Source organism: Coccinella septempunctata, chromosome 7, assembly GCF_907165205.1.
Source record: "Coccinella septempunctata chromosome 7, icCocSept1.1, whole genome shotgun sequence".
NCBI classification, from domain to species: Eukaryota; Metazoa; Arthropoda; class Insecta; order Coleoptera; family Coccinellidae; genus Coccinella; species Coccinella septempunctata.
The window spans coordinates 3,609,107-3,623,065 of NC_058195.1; the positions used below are offsets into that span (position 1 = coordinate 3,609,107).

A 13,959-nucleotide genomic window follows, 5' to 3' on the forward strand; every position below is an offset into this window, starting at 1 on the left:
GGGTTTCCACCCCAAATCGCACGATACAACAATCAACAAGTGATATGATGCAACTAATCAGTTAGACTGAACCTATGTCCAGCTATTTATGTTTTGTTTAGTTTTTCCGATGCCAGAGTCACCTTTCAGTTCCAAACTTGAAATTTTATCGAAATTCTAGGGGTTGTAGTCCAGCCATCATGAATATTTTATGTGGGCATTTTTTGGTAAGATGTTTTATTTTAACGACTTCTTTTGTCGAAAAATAAGCCCCACCTTTGAAAACTCCCATTTATTGTGCAAATACCGAGCTTCAATGATGATTCGATATCCATTATCCTTCTGTGCACTACAACAGGGTGAACAAAGAAAATCACACTTCGATGACCCATTTCGAAGAAAAGAAATCAACATAAAATTGGTCGAGGTAAATGAATAAATTTTACAAAGAAAAATATTTAATAAATTCTTCAAAAATAAAGTAACATTTCATACATAAAATTTCAATAAAAAAAAAACATCTTTGGGTAATAATATTGCATTCTGGTGAAACATAGTGCAGACGTAAACTGATTGTGACTTACAAGTTGTGTTGGAAGCCCGGTGCAAAGTAACATAAAATAACCAATAGTGTAAACCATGTATGTGTGAAGACAAATTCAGAAAAGGGATATTCAACAAATGTTTCAACTCAAATCACTGAATGAATGGCAAGTTTCTTGTTTATGCACAGGAATTATTTTTATTTTTTCAATTTTAAAGTTACTTAAACATGTGTCAACAACTAACTACTCTCGGTAAGAAAATACACATTATAGATAAAGGTAGTATTTATCACACAATTTTGAAGGAATCGTAAGTACTTTTGCTTCAATATAACAAGTACAATGAGTGAAAACACAAAATTAACGCCCATCATTAACATTGATTGTTTTGCTAATTATTTCACATTGATTGTTTCGACCCATCTGTCTGGGATCTAGCCTGAAAACTTCTTTATTGTTAATTTTCATTTTAAAGTGGAATACACCAATAACCCCAATTGTCGATTACTGGATTGAATTTGCATTGAATGCACTCAGTTCAACTTACATTACATTAAACATTTTTTTCCAGTGATGTAAAATTTCAAAATTGGAACTTTAATAATAAACATAAAATCGATTTATACCTTAATTTACTCTTAAAAATGCTTCCAATGGTTCTCACCGGGTGTTTTAAGGACAGCAAACACTTAGCAGAGTGTTAAATACCCTGAAATTATCACACAAAACATCAACGACAAGAAATGCTTCAGTTTGGGAGCTTCGACATCATTACCGGAATGATTACATCCTCCATGTTGGGTATCACCAGGAGTTTCTGGAAAAAAAAACACACAACGTCCATTGGTACAACCAAAACAATTCCAATTTACACCCACCTGAAATTCCTCGATCAGTTTTTTCTCTATCAAATTGGTGACGTGGATAAACGAAATATTTCTCTCCCCAACCACCGGGTGAGCGGACAAGGATAGCTCGGGTAGAGGTCTGAACCCTATCCAAACCCTATCACTTGGGGGTGGAGGGATGTTCAAGACCAACGTGCCTTCGAGAATCCTCACTTCAACCTTCAGTCTGAGCTCTGTATTGGAGACTCCTGTAAAAATAGAGAACAAGGTAATTATAATGATAACTCTTTCTAGAACTCCTCATTGCGAAATTGAGATGAATTCAACAAGATATGATAACATAATACACTGCGCAAAAAAATTAACGCACATTCTGAAAATCTCAATTTTAATGAAAGTTAACTCTACATTGACATTATAACTTATTTTTTATGTTCTCTCGGGAAGGTTTTGAACGAAACAAGACACATTAAATGGAAGAAAAATTCAGGATTTCACTGAATCTTATGTGAAAGAAGAGAAATGAACAATTTTCAAAATACTGAAATGCTGATACTTGGTATTCCCACCCCTTGCGTTAATTACAGCTCGGCAACGACGGTTCATACTCAAAATGAGTGATCTTAAAATGTTCTGATCTAATCCTTCCCAGATTTCTCCGAGTTGGATTCCTAAGTCATTAAGAGTAGCTGGATGATTTTATGAACTTCTCAGCCTTCTTTTGAGGTTGTACCAAACCTGCTCAATCGGATTGAGATCTGGACTTCTTGCTGGCCATTCCATTCGAGAGACTTCAACCTCTTCAAGGTACTCCTGAACGATGCGCGCACGATGGGGTCTGGCATTATCGTCCATAAAAATTAAATTTTCATCAATGTATGGGGCAAATGGCACTACATGCTCTTCAAGAATGTTGCTTATATACTTATCAACATTCATAGCTCCCCATAGCATAATCGATCCTCCCCGAAACCAGTAGTATTCAGGAAATTGCACTGAGCATATCTTTCATGTGGACGTCTGTATACAAGGGAACGTCGATTACAATGGTAGAGGCAGAATCTAGACTCATCTGTGAAAGGAACTCTTTCCCAATCGGCCACTTCCCAATGGATATGCTCTCTCGCAAAATCCAAACGCGCCCTTCGATGGGCTGGGGTAAGAGCTGGGCCTCTTGCCGCCACACGAGGCCTTAAATCATATTCTCTGAGGCGATTTCTTATTGTCTGAGTGCTAATTTGCACCTCATGAGTTTGCTCAAGCTGAATTTGAAGGAGGCGAGCGGTTGCAAACCGTTGTCTCAACGAAGAAACTCTCAAGTAACGTTCTTGAATGGCAGTTGTTACCCGTGGTCTACCCTGTCCTGGTCTTCGGACATTCATACCAGTCTCCCTGAATCGCTGCAATATTCTGGACACACTTGTATGGGAAACTCCAAACCTTTCTGCAATTCTTGTGTATGTCCACCCTTCTTCTCGCAAAACTACCGCTTGGGCACATTCCTCTTGGGTCAAATTGCGTGTTTCGCGTTGCATAGCGATCGAGTGTAGAAAATCAAACGAAAGAAAAACTATTGATCACTAGAATTGATAATATAATGTTTTTTTATTACTACTGGGAAAAAACATCTGTATTGAAGAAAACCGTTGAAAGTAGATAACATATGCATGCATAATTCTGATAAAAATAATTATCATTGAGAACACCTTCAGTTGTAGAATGAATTTGAGATTTCCATAATGTGCGTTAATTTTTTTGCGCAGTGTAAATATGTACAATCTGAATCTGAATTGAACTAGCCAACTACCATTACTGAGGTGCCAGAGAGACGGTAACATGCTTTCTTAAATGATTCAAATCTCAATCGCAAGACTGCAGCAGCAGCGAAAAAAATTCGAATGCTCACCTTCCATTGCCCTCTTTATATACTTATTATCAGTAGCTGCTTGAAAAAATTTCGACTCCGTAATCTTATCCACCATTTTCATCAACTTCTTGCTCTTATTCACCGGCGGCACCGGTACAGAATTCGTCGCATCTGTAGCACTGGAAAATATGATACTCTCATCCTCGGAGCTGCTTTCGGCAGAATCGTCCACATCGGAGTTGAAAATGGCGGATTTACTGTGTACCTCGCGCTCAGCTAAAAAAATTTCCGTCATGATTTCTACCAAAACGATCGACCACATCTCTACCTTCCGTTGGTGGCTGCTTCAACTTCATAAGATTAAGTTTGGTAGTTAGAGTCAACACGACTAAACCCTCGTATATCATGTTCATATCCACCCACAACCCCCTGTCGTCCATGGTCGGTTTACTGATCTTCTTGAAAAGAGGTACGGTTTTTCCAAGATTCAGTTCAGTTATGGACAGTTCTTCGATGAAGTAAGGTAACTTTATGGCTGCCAGTTTCCTCTGGATCCTCTCCTTGATCTTAGATGTGAATATCTCGTCGCACATGCAATCGAACAGTATTCTTCCGAGGAATGCGTTCACCCAAGAGACGTTCTCCATTTCAATCGTACTATTGGAAAATATGGAATTCTGCTCGTCCCTTTTCTTAAATGCCTGGAACATACGAAAATTAATTTCATTCAGACCAAAGGGTGTTATCGAAGGAGGCTTTATTTTTAGCAGAACTCATCAAAGTTGAAAAAATCATTTATCAAGTTTCATGATATTGTGTTACTTTCCAGAAGGTCACTGAAATCCTTCCAAATTCAGGGGTCATAGCTCCGCCATCTTGAATGTTTTATATACACTTCAAACTATATCTATCTATTCTACACTGCGCAAAAAAATTAACGCACATTCTGAAAATCTCAATTTTAATGAAAGTTAACTCTACATTGACTTTATAACTTATTTTTTATGTTCTCTCGGGAAGGTTTTGAACGAAACAAGACACATTAAATGGAAGTAAAATTCAGGATTTCACCGAATCTTATGTGAAAGAAGAGAAATGAACAATTTTCAAAATACTGAAATGCTGATAAGTGATTTGATACTTGGTATTTCCACCCCTTGCGTTAATTACAGCTCGGCAACGACGGTTCATACTCAAAATGAGTGATCTTAAAATGTTCTGATCTAATCCTTCCCAGATTTCTCCGAGTTGGATTCCTAAGTCATTAAGAGTAGCTGGATGATTTTCTAAACTTCTCAGCCTTCTATTAAGGTTATCCCAAACCTGCTAAATCGGATTGAGATCTGGACTTCTTGCTGGCCATTCCATTCGAGAGATTTCAACCTCTTCAAGGTACTCCTGAAAGATACGCGCACGATGGGGTCTGGCATTATCGTCCATAAAAATGAAATTTTCACCAATGTATGGGGCAAATGGCACTACATGCTCTTCAAGAATGTTCCTTATATACTTATCAGCATTCATAGCTCCCCATACCATCATCGATCCTTCCCCGAAACCAGTAGTATTCAGGAAATTGCACTGAGCATATCTTTCATGTGGACGTCTGTATACAAGGGAAGGTCGATCACAATGGTAGAGGCAGAATCTAGACTCATCTGTGAAGAGAACTCTTTCCCAATCGGCCTCTTCCCAATGGATATGCTCTTCGCAAAATCCAAACGCGCCCTTCGATGGGCTGGGGTAAGAGCTGGGCCTCTTACCGCGACACGAGCCCTTAAATCATATTCTGTGAGGCGATTTCTTATTGTCTGATTGCTCATTTGCACCTCATGAGTTTGCTCAAGCTGAATTTGAAGGAGGCGAGTGGTTGCAAACCGTTGTCTCAACGAAGAAACTCTCAAGTAACGTTCTTGAATGGCAGTTGTTACCTGTGGTCCACCCTATCCTGGTCTTCGGACATTCATACCTGTCTCCCTGAATCGCTGCAACATTCTGGACACACTTGTATGGGAAACTCCAAACCTTTCTGCAATTCTTGTGTATGTCCACCCTTCTTCTCGCAAAACTACCGCTTGGGCACATTCCTCTTGGATCAAATTGCGTGTTTCGCGTTGCATAGCGATCGAGTGTAGAAAATCAAACGAAAGAAAAACTATTGATCACTAGAATTGATCGAGAACAACTGATTTTAGAATGGAGCCAATACATTCAAAATCTGATAGTATCATCTTTTTTTATTCCCGCTGGGAAAAAACATCCGTTGAAAGTGGATAACATATGCATGCATAATTCTGATAAAAATAATTATCATTGAGAACACCTTCAGTTGTGGAATAAATTTGAGATTTCCATAATGTGCGTTAATTTTTTTGCGCAGTATATTTGTACGAGTCAAAGACTCTCCCTGTATAGGATGAAAATGAAATAAATAGTTGCGAAAAAAAATTCAGGAGTGATTCCTTGTCAAAACATAGTGTGGGTATATAAGATTTTTGATGAATAGAACCTCCAGCCAAAACAGAGCCTCACCTTTGAAGACACCCTAAATAAACATGGACGTTATCAATATTTCTTACTTTAAGTATAGAAGACATGTATAGGGTGTACTCGCTTTCTTTCAGTATAGACTCCACCGAAGCTACTTTCTTCAAATCACCAGCGTTTTCTGTAGGAACATTAGAAGGTTGAGGATGACTCGCCATGCACAATCTCCTGAACCAGTCTTCTTTCTCTCTGTCCGTTCTTCCGAACAGGTAAATCCTGGTCTCGGTTGGACTTTCCTGGATTTCATAAATCAACACAAAACTCCAATTTTCCGACTATTTCGATACTTACGTCCAAGGTACAATTAGACCAAGTATCATCCAGGTTGCCATTATTATCTTCAGCGTGATCCAGATTTTTCTCCATCCCTTCGGTCAACATTTTTTCCTCCTCCTACGGAAAAAACAAACAATGCATTTCAGTGTAGACCAAGAAATATTTGAAACTCACATGGATCGGTGATGAAGTATCCGATCGAGAATCGACATCCGTGTAGAATTCATCTTGCTCTGCGACCAGCTTACTGAACCTTTGAGGCTGAAAACAGCTAAGTTAGAATTTGATTCGGAAGTGATTTCGATGCCAATCTTACCAGAGATGTCGAAGACTTCTTTTTTCGGAAATTGAATGCCGATCCTTTCTTTAGGAACGGTGGACTATCTTTTTCATCATCAGTGTCTTTCGACATCAGATCATCCTCAAATTCGAACTGATCTCTCGGGATAGAGATGCAAATTGGATACTTTTTACTCCAATGTCTGAAAAAAACAGTTGTAGTTACATAAAACAAAATTAAAGACTGTTACCCTACCTTATTTTGGCCAAACCCAATGGTAAAAGACAAACTTTGGCCCCCAATAAATTGTAAATCCTGCGTTGTTTGAAATTTTTCACTATCTCTTTTTCGTTCCACATCGCCCTTTTCGGTACTTTGGATGTAGTATTGCTTATTCGCAGCCAATTTCCTTCCAGTTTCAAATATACAGGTTGTGTTAGACTGATATGATAAGTTGTCGGGTCATAATTCTCCGGGTATTCATTCAGCCATCCCTTGAAGTTTATATTCAGTATATTTTGAACTAAGAGGGGGTGCATCAGAGAAATCTGCCGATATTAATTGGACAATAGTCAATCTTGGATCAGTTTATCACTAATGCCCTCATTATGACTTTTGAAACCACCCAAAACAAAATTTGAGGTACTTTTTTGTTGACCTTTCAAATCAGCAAGTTTCTCCGTCGCACCCTGTAGAACCTATCACAAATGGAGTCGGTGAAACCGTTCCTCCATTTAATCACGAAAATTATCCTAACCTCGTATTTCAACATCGGCTGATACTCCTTGATGGCCGGTACTTCCCAAATATCTTTGGGAGCAGTTTCCTTCTTGCATTTCTCGGTACCAGGTGATATTTTATTCATGATGTAATAGGAAAAGCAGGTAATCGATATACCGGCAATCATACCAGCGGTGTATACAGAATACCTCTGTATCAATAGGTACAAAATTGAAATTATCAATACCAGCACAAATAATCTGGAAAATCAACGATATAAATACCCTCAACGTTCGGAAAATGACAACAAATAACAGTTTTCAATTGTTAAAAGGGCCTAAATGAAGGACTCACAAAAAATTGCTGTTCTCCTTCGGAATCCTATATCTGAAATCGACGAATCCTGTGGGAGCGAACACAGTCTTAACCTCACTTTTATCATCGCTTCCCTCTCCCTTCCAACGTATACCAGCTACTTCTCTTATATTGACAGTACCATCCTCGTCTATCTCAATGTTATCGATGCTCTTCTCCAACGAGCTCAATACAAGGGACCTACTGTGTACCATCTTGGAGGAACTTCCCTTAGGGGTGTTTTTGAAGTCGACATCAGCGAGGGCGTCAACCCCACTCTCCACCTCTTCTGTCTGGTCCGGTAGCATCTGTTTGGTATCGTCCACGTTGACGTTGTACATTTTAGTGAGGCTAGACATAGAAACGGTGCCTTCTTTGCAAGTGGTCATGCCGTTTTTGGAGGTCTTCAACAGCCTGAACCTCTGTCTCACAGTTGGCGTACTCGGCGAGGATTTTAGGTTAGTGGGCGTGTCGTTTTTGAGGGAGATAGACTCTTCGTCGCTGGCCATTTCTGCGCCTGCGCATGAAAGTTGGGGAATGTTTTTAAGTGTCAATCATCGCGCAGGTCACTATTTTCCTCACCTTCAGTTGTAGACGCAATACCGCAGGTTCTGGATAAGCTGCTCTCTGATAACTCTTCAGAATCGGAAAGATTGGAATTTTCCCGACTCGTTTTTTCCGTTTTACCCTTGGAGGGCGACCCGTCCTCCTGATTCTTAGCCTTGATCTCTGTTATCTTGTCCTCGACGCTCTTGGCAATTTTTTCCTATGGAAGAGACACCTCTAAACCTTCTTTCGAGTAAACTAAAGGAACTATCTTTCTTCCGAACACCGATCGTATTAAAACAAAGATATATGAAGGATTGTTGTACCTTGATCTCTGAAAAAAATTTCCATGGATCTGACGGCGGGGAAGAATCAGATATTGTTGTTACTTCCGTACTGTTTGATCGCTTGTTTAAGCGTAAATATTTCAGTGGACTTCCCTCCGCGGTATCCTGTATATTTCCTATAAAAAAAATAGTGAGACATTCAAAACTGGCTGATTCGTTAAGCAAAGCATCGATTTTTTCATTTCTCAACATAAAATAACCGAACCTGTGCTACGGTAACGCCTCATTTTATATGAAAGTACCACTTAAGAGCTTCAATGGCTGTAACAAGTTGTTTTTGTTTGCCCGCATTACAATACAGAAAATATTCGTGACTATCAGGGAAGAAAACCACCAATTTTTAACACCTATTGTCGCGGTTTACCACATTCCTTGTTCAGATAAGAATATATCCTTGAAATTTGCACGGAAATAATTCATTGAATTGAAAGGCAATTAAGATTCAAGCCAAAAAAACCAATGTACACATACTCGTAAATTGTATTCTAAAGGTGTAATATTTCCAAAAATAGCATTTTGGGCACTCCTGATAGAAAATATCGCGTTATTCAGGTTGTTTACGCTGACTTTCCGGATTTGGAAAATTATTATAAATTTATAAATGTATCTTCATAGGTGGAGATGATAACTTTTTTTTAATCCAAAGGATTATCGCCAATAAGCATAATGAAACACCCTTTCCAAGCCAAATTAACTACCTAATGTGATAAATGTACTTATAAATTAAAACCTTTATACCATGAATAACATTTCTCTGTCCACTCAACACTCACAAGGTATTTTATTTCACAAAATGCAGAAGCAATTGAAATTCTTAGAACTCTGTGTAATCACAATTCTTATCACACAATATTGCCTTTTTTTTTATTCCATGATGACCGAAATTCGATTTCAAAGTCCATCCACAAATCTAATACAATGCAAATAGGAGATAATTGATCTGAAGATAATTTGTTTGAAAATTAAAACCACACAGAAATGAATCATAACAACTAACAACTTGTGGTTTTCCAATGAATCATTATTCTGAATCCACGCTCGTAAAATAGCGTGAATAAATGGTAGAAGGTCGTTTTTTTTTCAGAGATTTGCAAATATAACCTTACGCGAGGTCATCAAATGAACTAATACAAAAAGAACATCCCCTGTTTTTCCCTCAGGACTTTGAACATTAGTAAAAAACAAATTATTTCAAAGTGGATTTCTTATTGACCTGTTGGGAAAGAAAAAATTCCCAACAAAGATTGAGGGGTGTCTAGATAAGTATCATTCTTGATACTTCAATTCTATTGAACAACCTGCTAATACCGAAATTTCTAGCTTTTACTAAAGGGAAGAGACAAAATAAGCATCACCTGTTGAATTGCTGCCCTTTTCCCTAGTAGCTGCCGACAATTTTTTCTCATTAATTTCAGTCTTTAGCTCGTCATCACTTCCATAAAGTTCCTCAATTTGTTCAGCATTTGCATGAAACTTAATCGATATAGAGGGAACCGAAGTTGTTATTGATTTTCCTGGAAACACGAATTAGGATGTGCACTTCGTTTTCTCAGAAAATTTTCATGATAATCTTAGGTTCATGAAGGATATGTTCTGAGAACGTGTTGAATTTCATGCAGAATATTTCTACTTAAACTCAAATATGGAAGGAGAAATAATAAACTATTTTCGATTACATACTCAATAAATATTCAAGTAAGAAAACTGTGATTATCATAACAAGGAAGTAATCCAAAAAACTCTAATCTTGATAACCATTGCACAGCACATACTGGTGTAGAAATGAAACTGTGCTATTTCCTGCAATCAAACTTCATTCCGTGCATAGTAAAAGCAATAAAATTGTTTGATAAACGACACGACATATACCTTTTTACCTTTTAGCATGGCAAGAGTAATTTTACCATCTTTATTTCGTTTCATTTTGTTGTGATGCCCCACAAAAACCAATCAAAGCGAATTGCAAGGAGAATTTTGAATAATTATATGCGAATTTTAGTAACTGTTAGTCTGCAAAGCCAATTATTAGTATATGCAATTTATATTGGCAAACACGTATGAAGAATTTACGTTTTACCTGATTGCGATGCCATTTAACTACGTTGAGAATTTATTCAAGTTTGCAATATTGAGTTGTCTGGATTATTTCACTTCCAAAATTTGGAGAGAAATTTTTACAAGTAGTTTGAATTGATGACACAACATCGTTTGGTCAAAGTTTATTTTTTGCTGATTTTAATTTTGTATAATCGTTCGTGAACACAATTCATTCCCTGGACTCCGGCTGTCACTGTCATCTGTTATCCGTGCTGTCACCGTGACAGCAACCACAGACTTACTTTATGACAGCAACCACAAGTCCATATCCAAACCATAGACTAAAGTCCATGATTTATAAATATCTTATACTCTGTGGTAGAGATCATAGATACTCTAGGTAGAGATTTTATGTTCTGTGGTAGACTCTGTGGTTTAGCCAAGCTCGCGTTTGTTCGATCTTCGATCGTTGTGACCGGCTTTACATTTCATACTTCTTGATAGATTTAATTTTCAGAGTTTCTTCGTTTTAATTCTAGACTTTGATAAATTCAATATTCTACCATGAGTGACAAAGCTGATTCAACCTGTCCCATATGCAGCAAATCTTTTCCTGCAGGGGAAATTGAAGCTCACGCAAACAAATGTATTTTCCTCAATTCTGATACTCCAAAACGTAAGAGATCAGTTTCTCCTTCTGATAGTACACATTCTCATCATAGACATGAAAGGAAGAAATCTCCCGCTATGAACGGGTCTGACCCTACAAATATACCTTTAACTAAGCAAGTTATTCCAAAAAAAATCGATGACTTTGTCGGCCAGTCACACGTACTGGGTGAAAGTACGATATTGTATACACTACTCAAGCAAGGTGATGTCCCCAACATGATTATATGGGGTCCTCCGGGAAGTGGTAAAACATCCCTGGCTTCGATTATCAAACATATTTGCCGGTCTGAACCTGATAAGTTGGTTTATCATTCTTTGAATGCTGCACAGTGTGGTGTTAAGGATTTCCAAGCTCTGGCTACAACGGCTGGCAATGATTTAAAGAACGGTAAAAAAACTGTAGTGTTCATGGATGAAATTCATAAGTTCAATAAAAAACAGCAAGATGTTTTTCTGGGCCCTATTGAACAAGGAGAAATTATTCTGGTTGGAGCAACTACTGAAAACCCATCTTTTGAACTCAACAAGGCTCTTCTGAGCAGATGCAGGCTTGTGGTATTTGAAAAATTGTCCAGTAGTGATGTACATAAAATCATGAAAAAAGCCGCTGAAGTTATGGGAATAGATGTATTTTCAAAAGGAGATAAGAATGAATTTCAAGAAGATAGGTGAGTCTCAGTAACCTTCAATATTTCTAAGGTATATAATAATGGATACCATTCAGGACTTACATTGAGGAAGCTGCTCTAGAGTGGTTAGGAGATACCTGTAATGGTGATGCAAGAATTGCACTGAATAACTTTGAGATGATACAAAAATATTTCAGTCATGAAGGAAAAGTTATTACTTATTATGATGTCAAAGAAGGAGTTAAAGTAGGGTATAATGAATTCTTTAGGTGAATCTTATCTACTGGATAAATTTTTTAGAAATCACATCTTGTTCATGATAAAAAAGGAGACGAACACTACAACATGATTTCTGCACTTCATAAGAGCATTAGAGGCTCAGATCCTGATGCAGCTTTGTATTGGACAACTAGAATGATCATGGGAGGGGAGAACCCACTTTATATTGCTCGTAGATTGATTAGAGCTGCAAGTGAAGATATTGGCAAGTTCTTAATTAGATGCCAAATTCCCAACTTCATTTATAAATTTCTTCTTACAGGAGAGGCTGATCCCCAAGCTCTTCAGCTAGCTGTATCCACCATGCAGGGTTGCCAACTGTTGGGTATGCCAGAAGCCGATGTTTTGTTGGCTCAATGTTCAGTTTACCTGGCAAAAGCACCAAAAAGCAGGAAGATTGATACTGCTCTTGGTAAAGCTAAAACCTGCATTGCTGAACAACAGGGCTGCCAACCTACTGTTCCTTTACATTTGAGGAATGCTCCAACGAAGTTGATGAAAGATTTAGGTGAGTGACATAATGATAAAATTTTGCATCCCTTATATTTCTATTATGCACACTTTACTGAAATAATTTCGTTTTTTAGGTTATGGTAAACCTGGAGATTACGCAGGTTTCTTGCCTGAATCCCTCAAGGATGTTAAATTTCTTTGAATTATGTAACTAATTATTTAAAATTTTTATTATTAAGGAAAGTTGTATTTAGTTTTATCATTCAGTGGTTCAAACTTTTCAATAAAACTGTGTGTGTACCTTCTTTATCTTATTTTGTAACCAACCTAGCTTCAACTCCAAAAAAAGAAAAAAATATAAAAAAAATGCAGTTTCAATCTTTATAAGATCGATGTCTGGAACAAACCCAAGTAGAATATAAAAATTTCAGCGATATATTAGTCTAAAAAATAAGCAACAACCTTCCTAATAAAAACATCATTGGACAAATAAATATAAACGTGATGAGTTCCCTGTTATCTAGAGCTAATAAGCTTGTGGAAAGAAATATATTAAATGTTAATAAATTACTTAAAAAAATTTAAGAACTGAATATCAGTTCAAAATATTGTTATCCCTCAAAAATTTGTTTGCAGTCAAAGACTTTGATTTGCATACAACGAATACTTAGATCAATACTCTAGAGAGAATCCCTTAATATAACAAAAAGAAGCTACTAAAATACCCATCAATAAACCAAAAGCATAATTTAGATGAAATACAGGTATATAAGAGTACTTCTGCTTTGGTGAAAATGGACTTGGAGGTACGTTCCCAGGATCTTTCGAATCTAGATAAACCATCAACCAAGTGAAGTAAGTAACAAGGGCACCACAAAGTAATGATATCCAATAACGACTGTATCTTATAGAAGTTTTCCAGGCATAGGTTAGCATAATTTCTCCGTCTGTCACTACTTGTTCATATGTTATGAGTTTGGTCTCAAAAATGAACCTCTTTATATGTTCCTCTGAAAATAATGTGTTGAAAACAAACTACCCCCGATTCCTAATGGTTATGTCATGATCATCATCAATAATGCTAGTCTTACCATTCAGAAAGTACAATTTTGTTGCAATAACACACAACGCAAGTATTACTCCATAATATGCTAGTTTTTTTTCACTGGGGCCAACTTCCTCGACCTTCACACTTTGTATTGGAGTGCTTGAATAAATTTTCTTCATCATACTGATGGAAAGGGGTTAAATAGACTAAATACACAAATTTCACGATAATACCTCAACACTTAAGGTTAAACTGAATCATTTATGCTAAAAATTCGGCCATAATTGTGCTTCAGATGATTTATTCAGGAAATATTGAATATGTGTTAAATATTGCACAACCACAACAAAATTTTGATGCATTTCCAAGTACAGTAAATAAACATCACACCACAGACCATGAATATACACAAAATCACAGAAAACCTTTAAACGGCATAGAAGAAAATTCAAATTTGCCATAGACTTACTTAGGTTAGGTTATCACATATTTTTAAAAAAAATTTCTTTATATGCATTGAAATGGAGCCCTG

The 13,959-nt window shown here is 37.1% G+C and overlaps 3 protein-coding genes across 7 annotated transcripts; 1 reads left to right on the forward strand and 2 right to left on the reverse strand.

Moving 5' to 3' along the window:
• Positions 1 to 738: 738 nt before the first annotated feature.
• On the reverse strand, positions 739 to 10,617 carry LOC123316820 (testis-expressed protein 2). Of its 5 annotated transcripts, XM_044903062.1 has the most exons (16): positions 10,387 to 10,617; positions 10,187 to 10,319; positions 9,665 to 9,823; positions 8,289 to 8,425; positions 7,999 to 8,182; positions 7,417 to 7,933; positions 7,100 to 7,322; positions 6,598 to 6,836; positions 6,379 to 6,544; positions 6,237 to 6,323; positions 6,078 to 6,179; positions 5,819 to 6,022; positions 3,568 to 3,940; positions 3,279 to 3,515; positions 1,403 to 1,620; positions 739 to 1,341 (listed from the first exon to the last, which is right to left on the reverse strand). In XM_044903062.1, exons 2-16 carry the CDS (start codon positions 10,230 to 10,232, stop codon positions 1,273 to 1,275), a joined length of 2,961 nt encoding a protein of 986 aa, XP_044758997.1. In that variant the 5' UTR covers positions 10,233 to 10,319; positions 10,387 to 10,617; the 3' UTR covers positions 739 to 1,272. The 5 variants fall into 5 exon arrangements, with proteins under 5 accessions (XP_044758997.1, XP_044758999.1, XP_044759000.1 ...); XM_044903064.1 differs by lacking the exon at positions 10,187 to 10,319; XM_044903065.1 differs by lacking the exon at positions 9,665 to 9,823.
• A 150-nt stretch (positions 10,618 to 10,767) lies between these two features.
• Positions 10,768 to 12,679, forward strand: LOC123317215 (ATPase WRNIP1-like). Its single transcript, XM_044903628.1, has 5 exons — positions 10,768 to 11,686; positions 11,743 to 11,893; positions 11,948 to 12,131; positions 12,189 to 12,434; positions 12,514 to 12,679. The coding sequence occupies exons 1-5, from the start codon at positions 10,911 to 10,913 to the stop codon at positions 12,579 to 12,581; spliced, it is 1,425 nt and encodes a 474-aa protein (XP_044759563.1). The 5' UTR covers positions 10,768 to 10,910; the 3' UTR covers positions 12,582 to 12,679.
• A 67-nt stretch (positions 12,680 to 12,746) lies between these two features.
• Positions 12,747 to 13,826, reverse strand: LOC123317216. Its single transcript, XM_044903629.1, has 2 exons — positions 13,471 to 13,826; positions 12,747 to 13,389 (listed from the first exon to the last, which is right to left on the reverse strand). Exons 1-2 carry the CDS (start codon positions 13,607 to 13,609, stop codon positions 13,052 to 13,054), a joined length of 477 nt encoding a protein of 158 aa, XP_044759564.1. The 5' UTR covers positions 13,610 to 13,826; the 3' UTR covers positions 12,747 to 13,051.
• Positions 13,827 to 13,959: the final 133 nt, after the last annotated feature.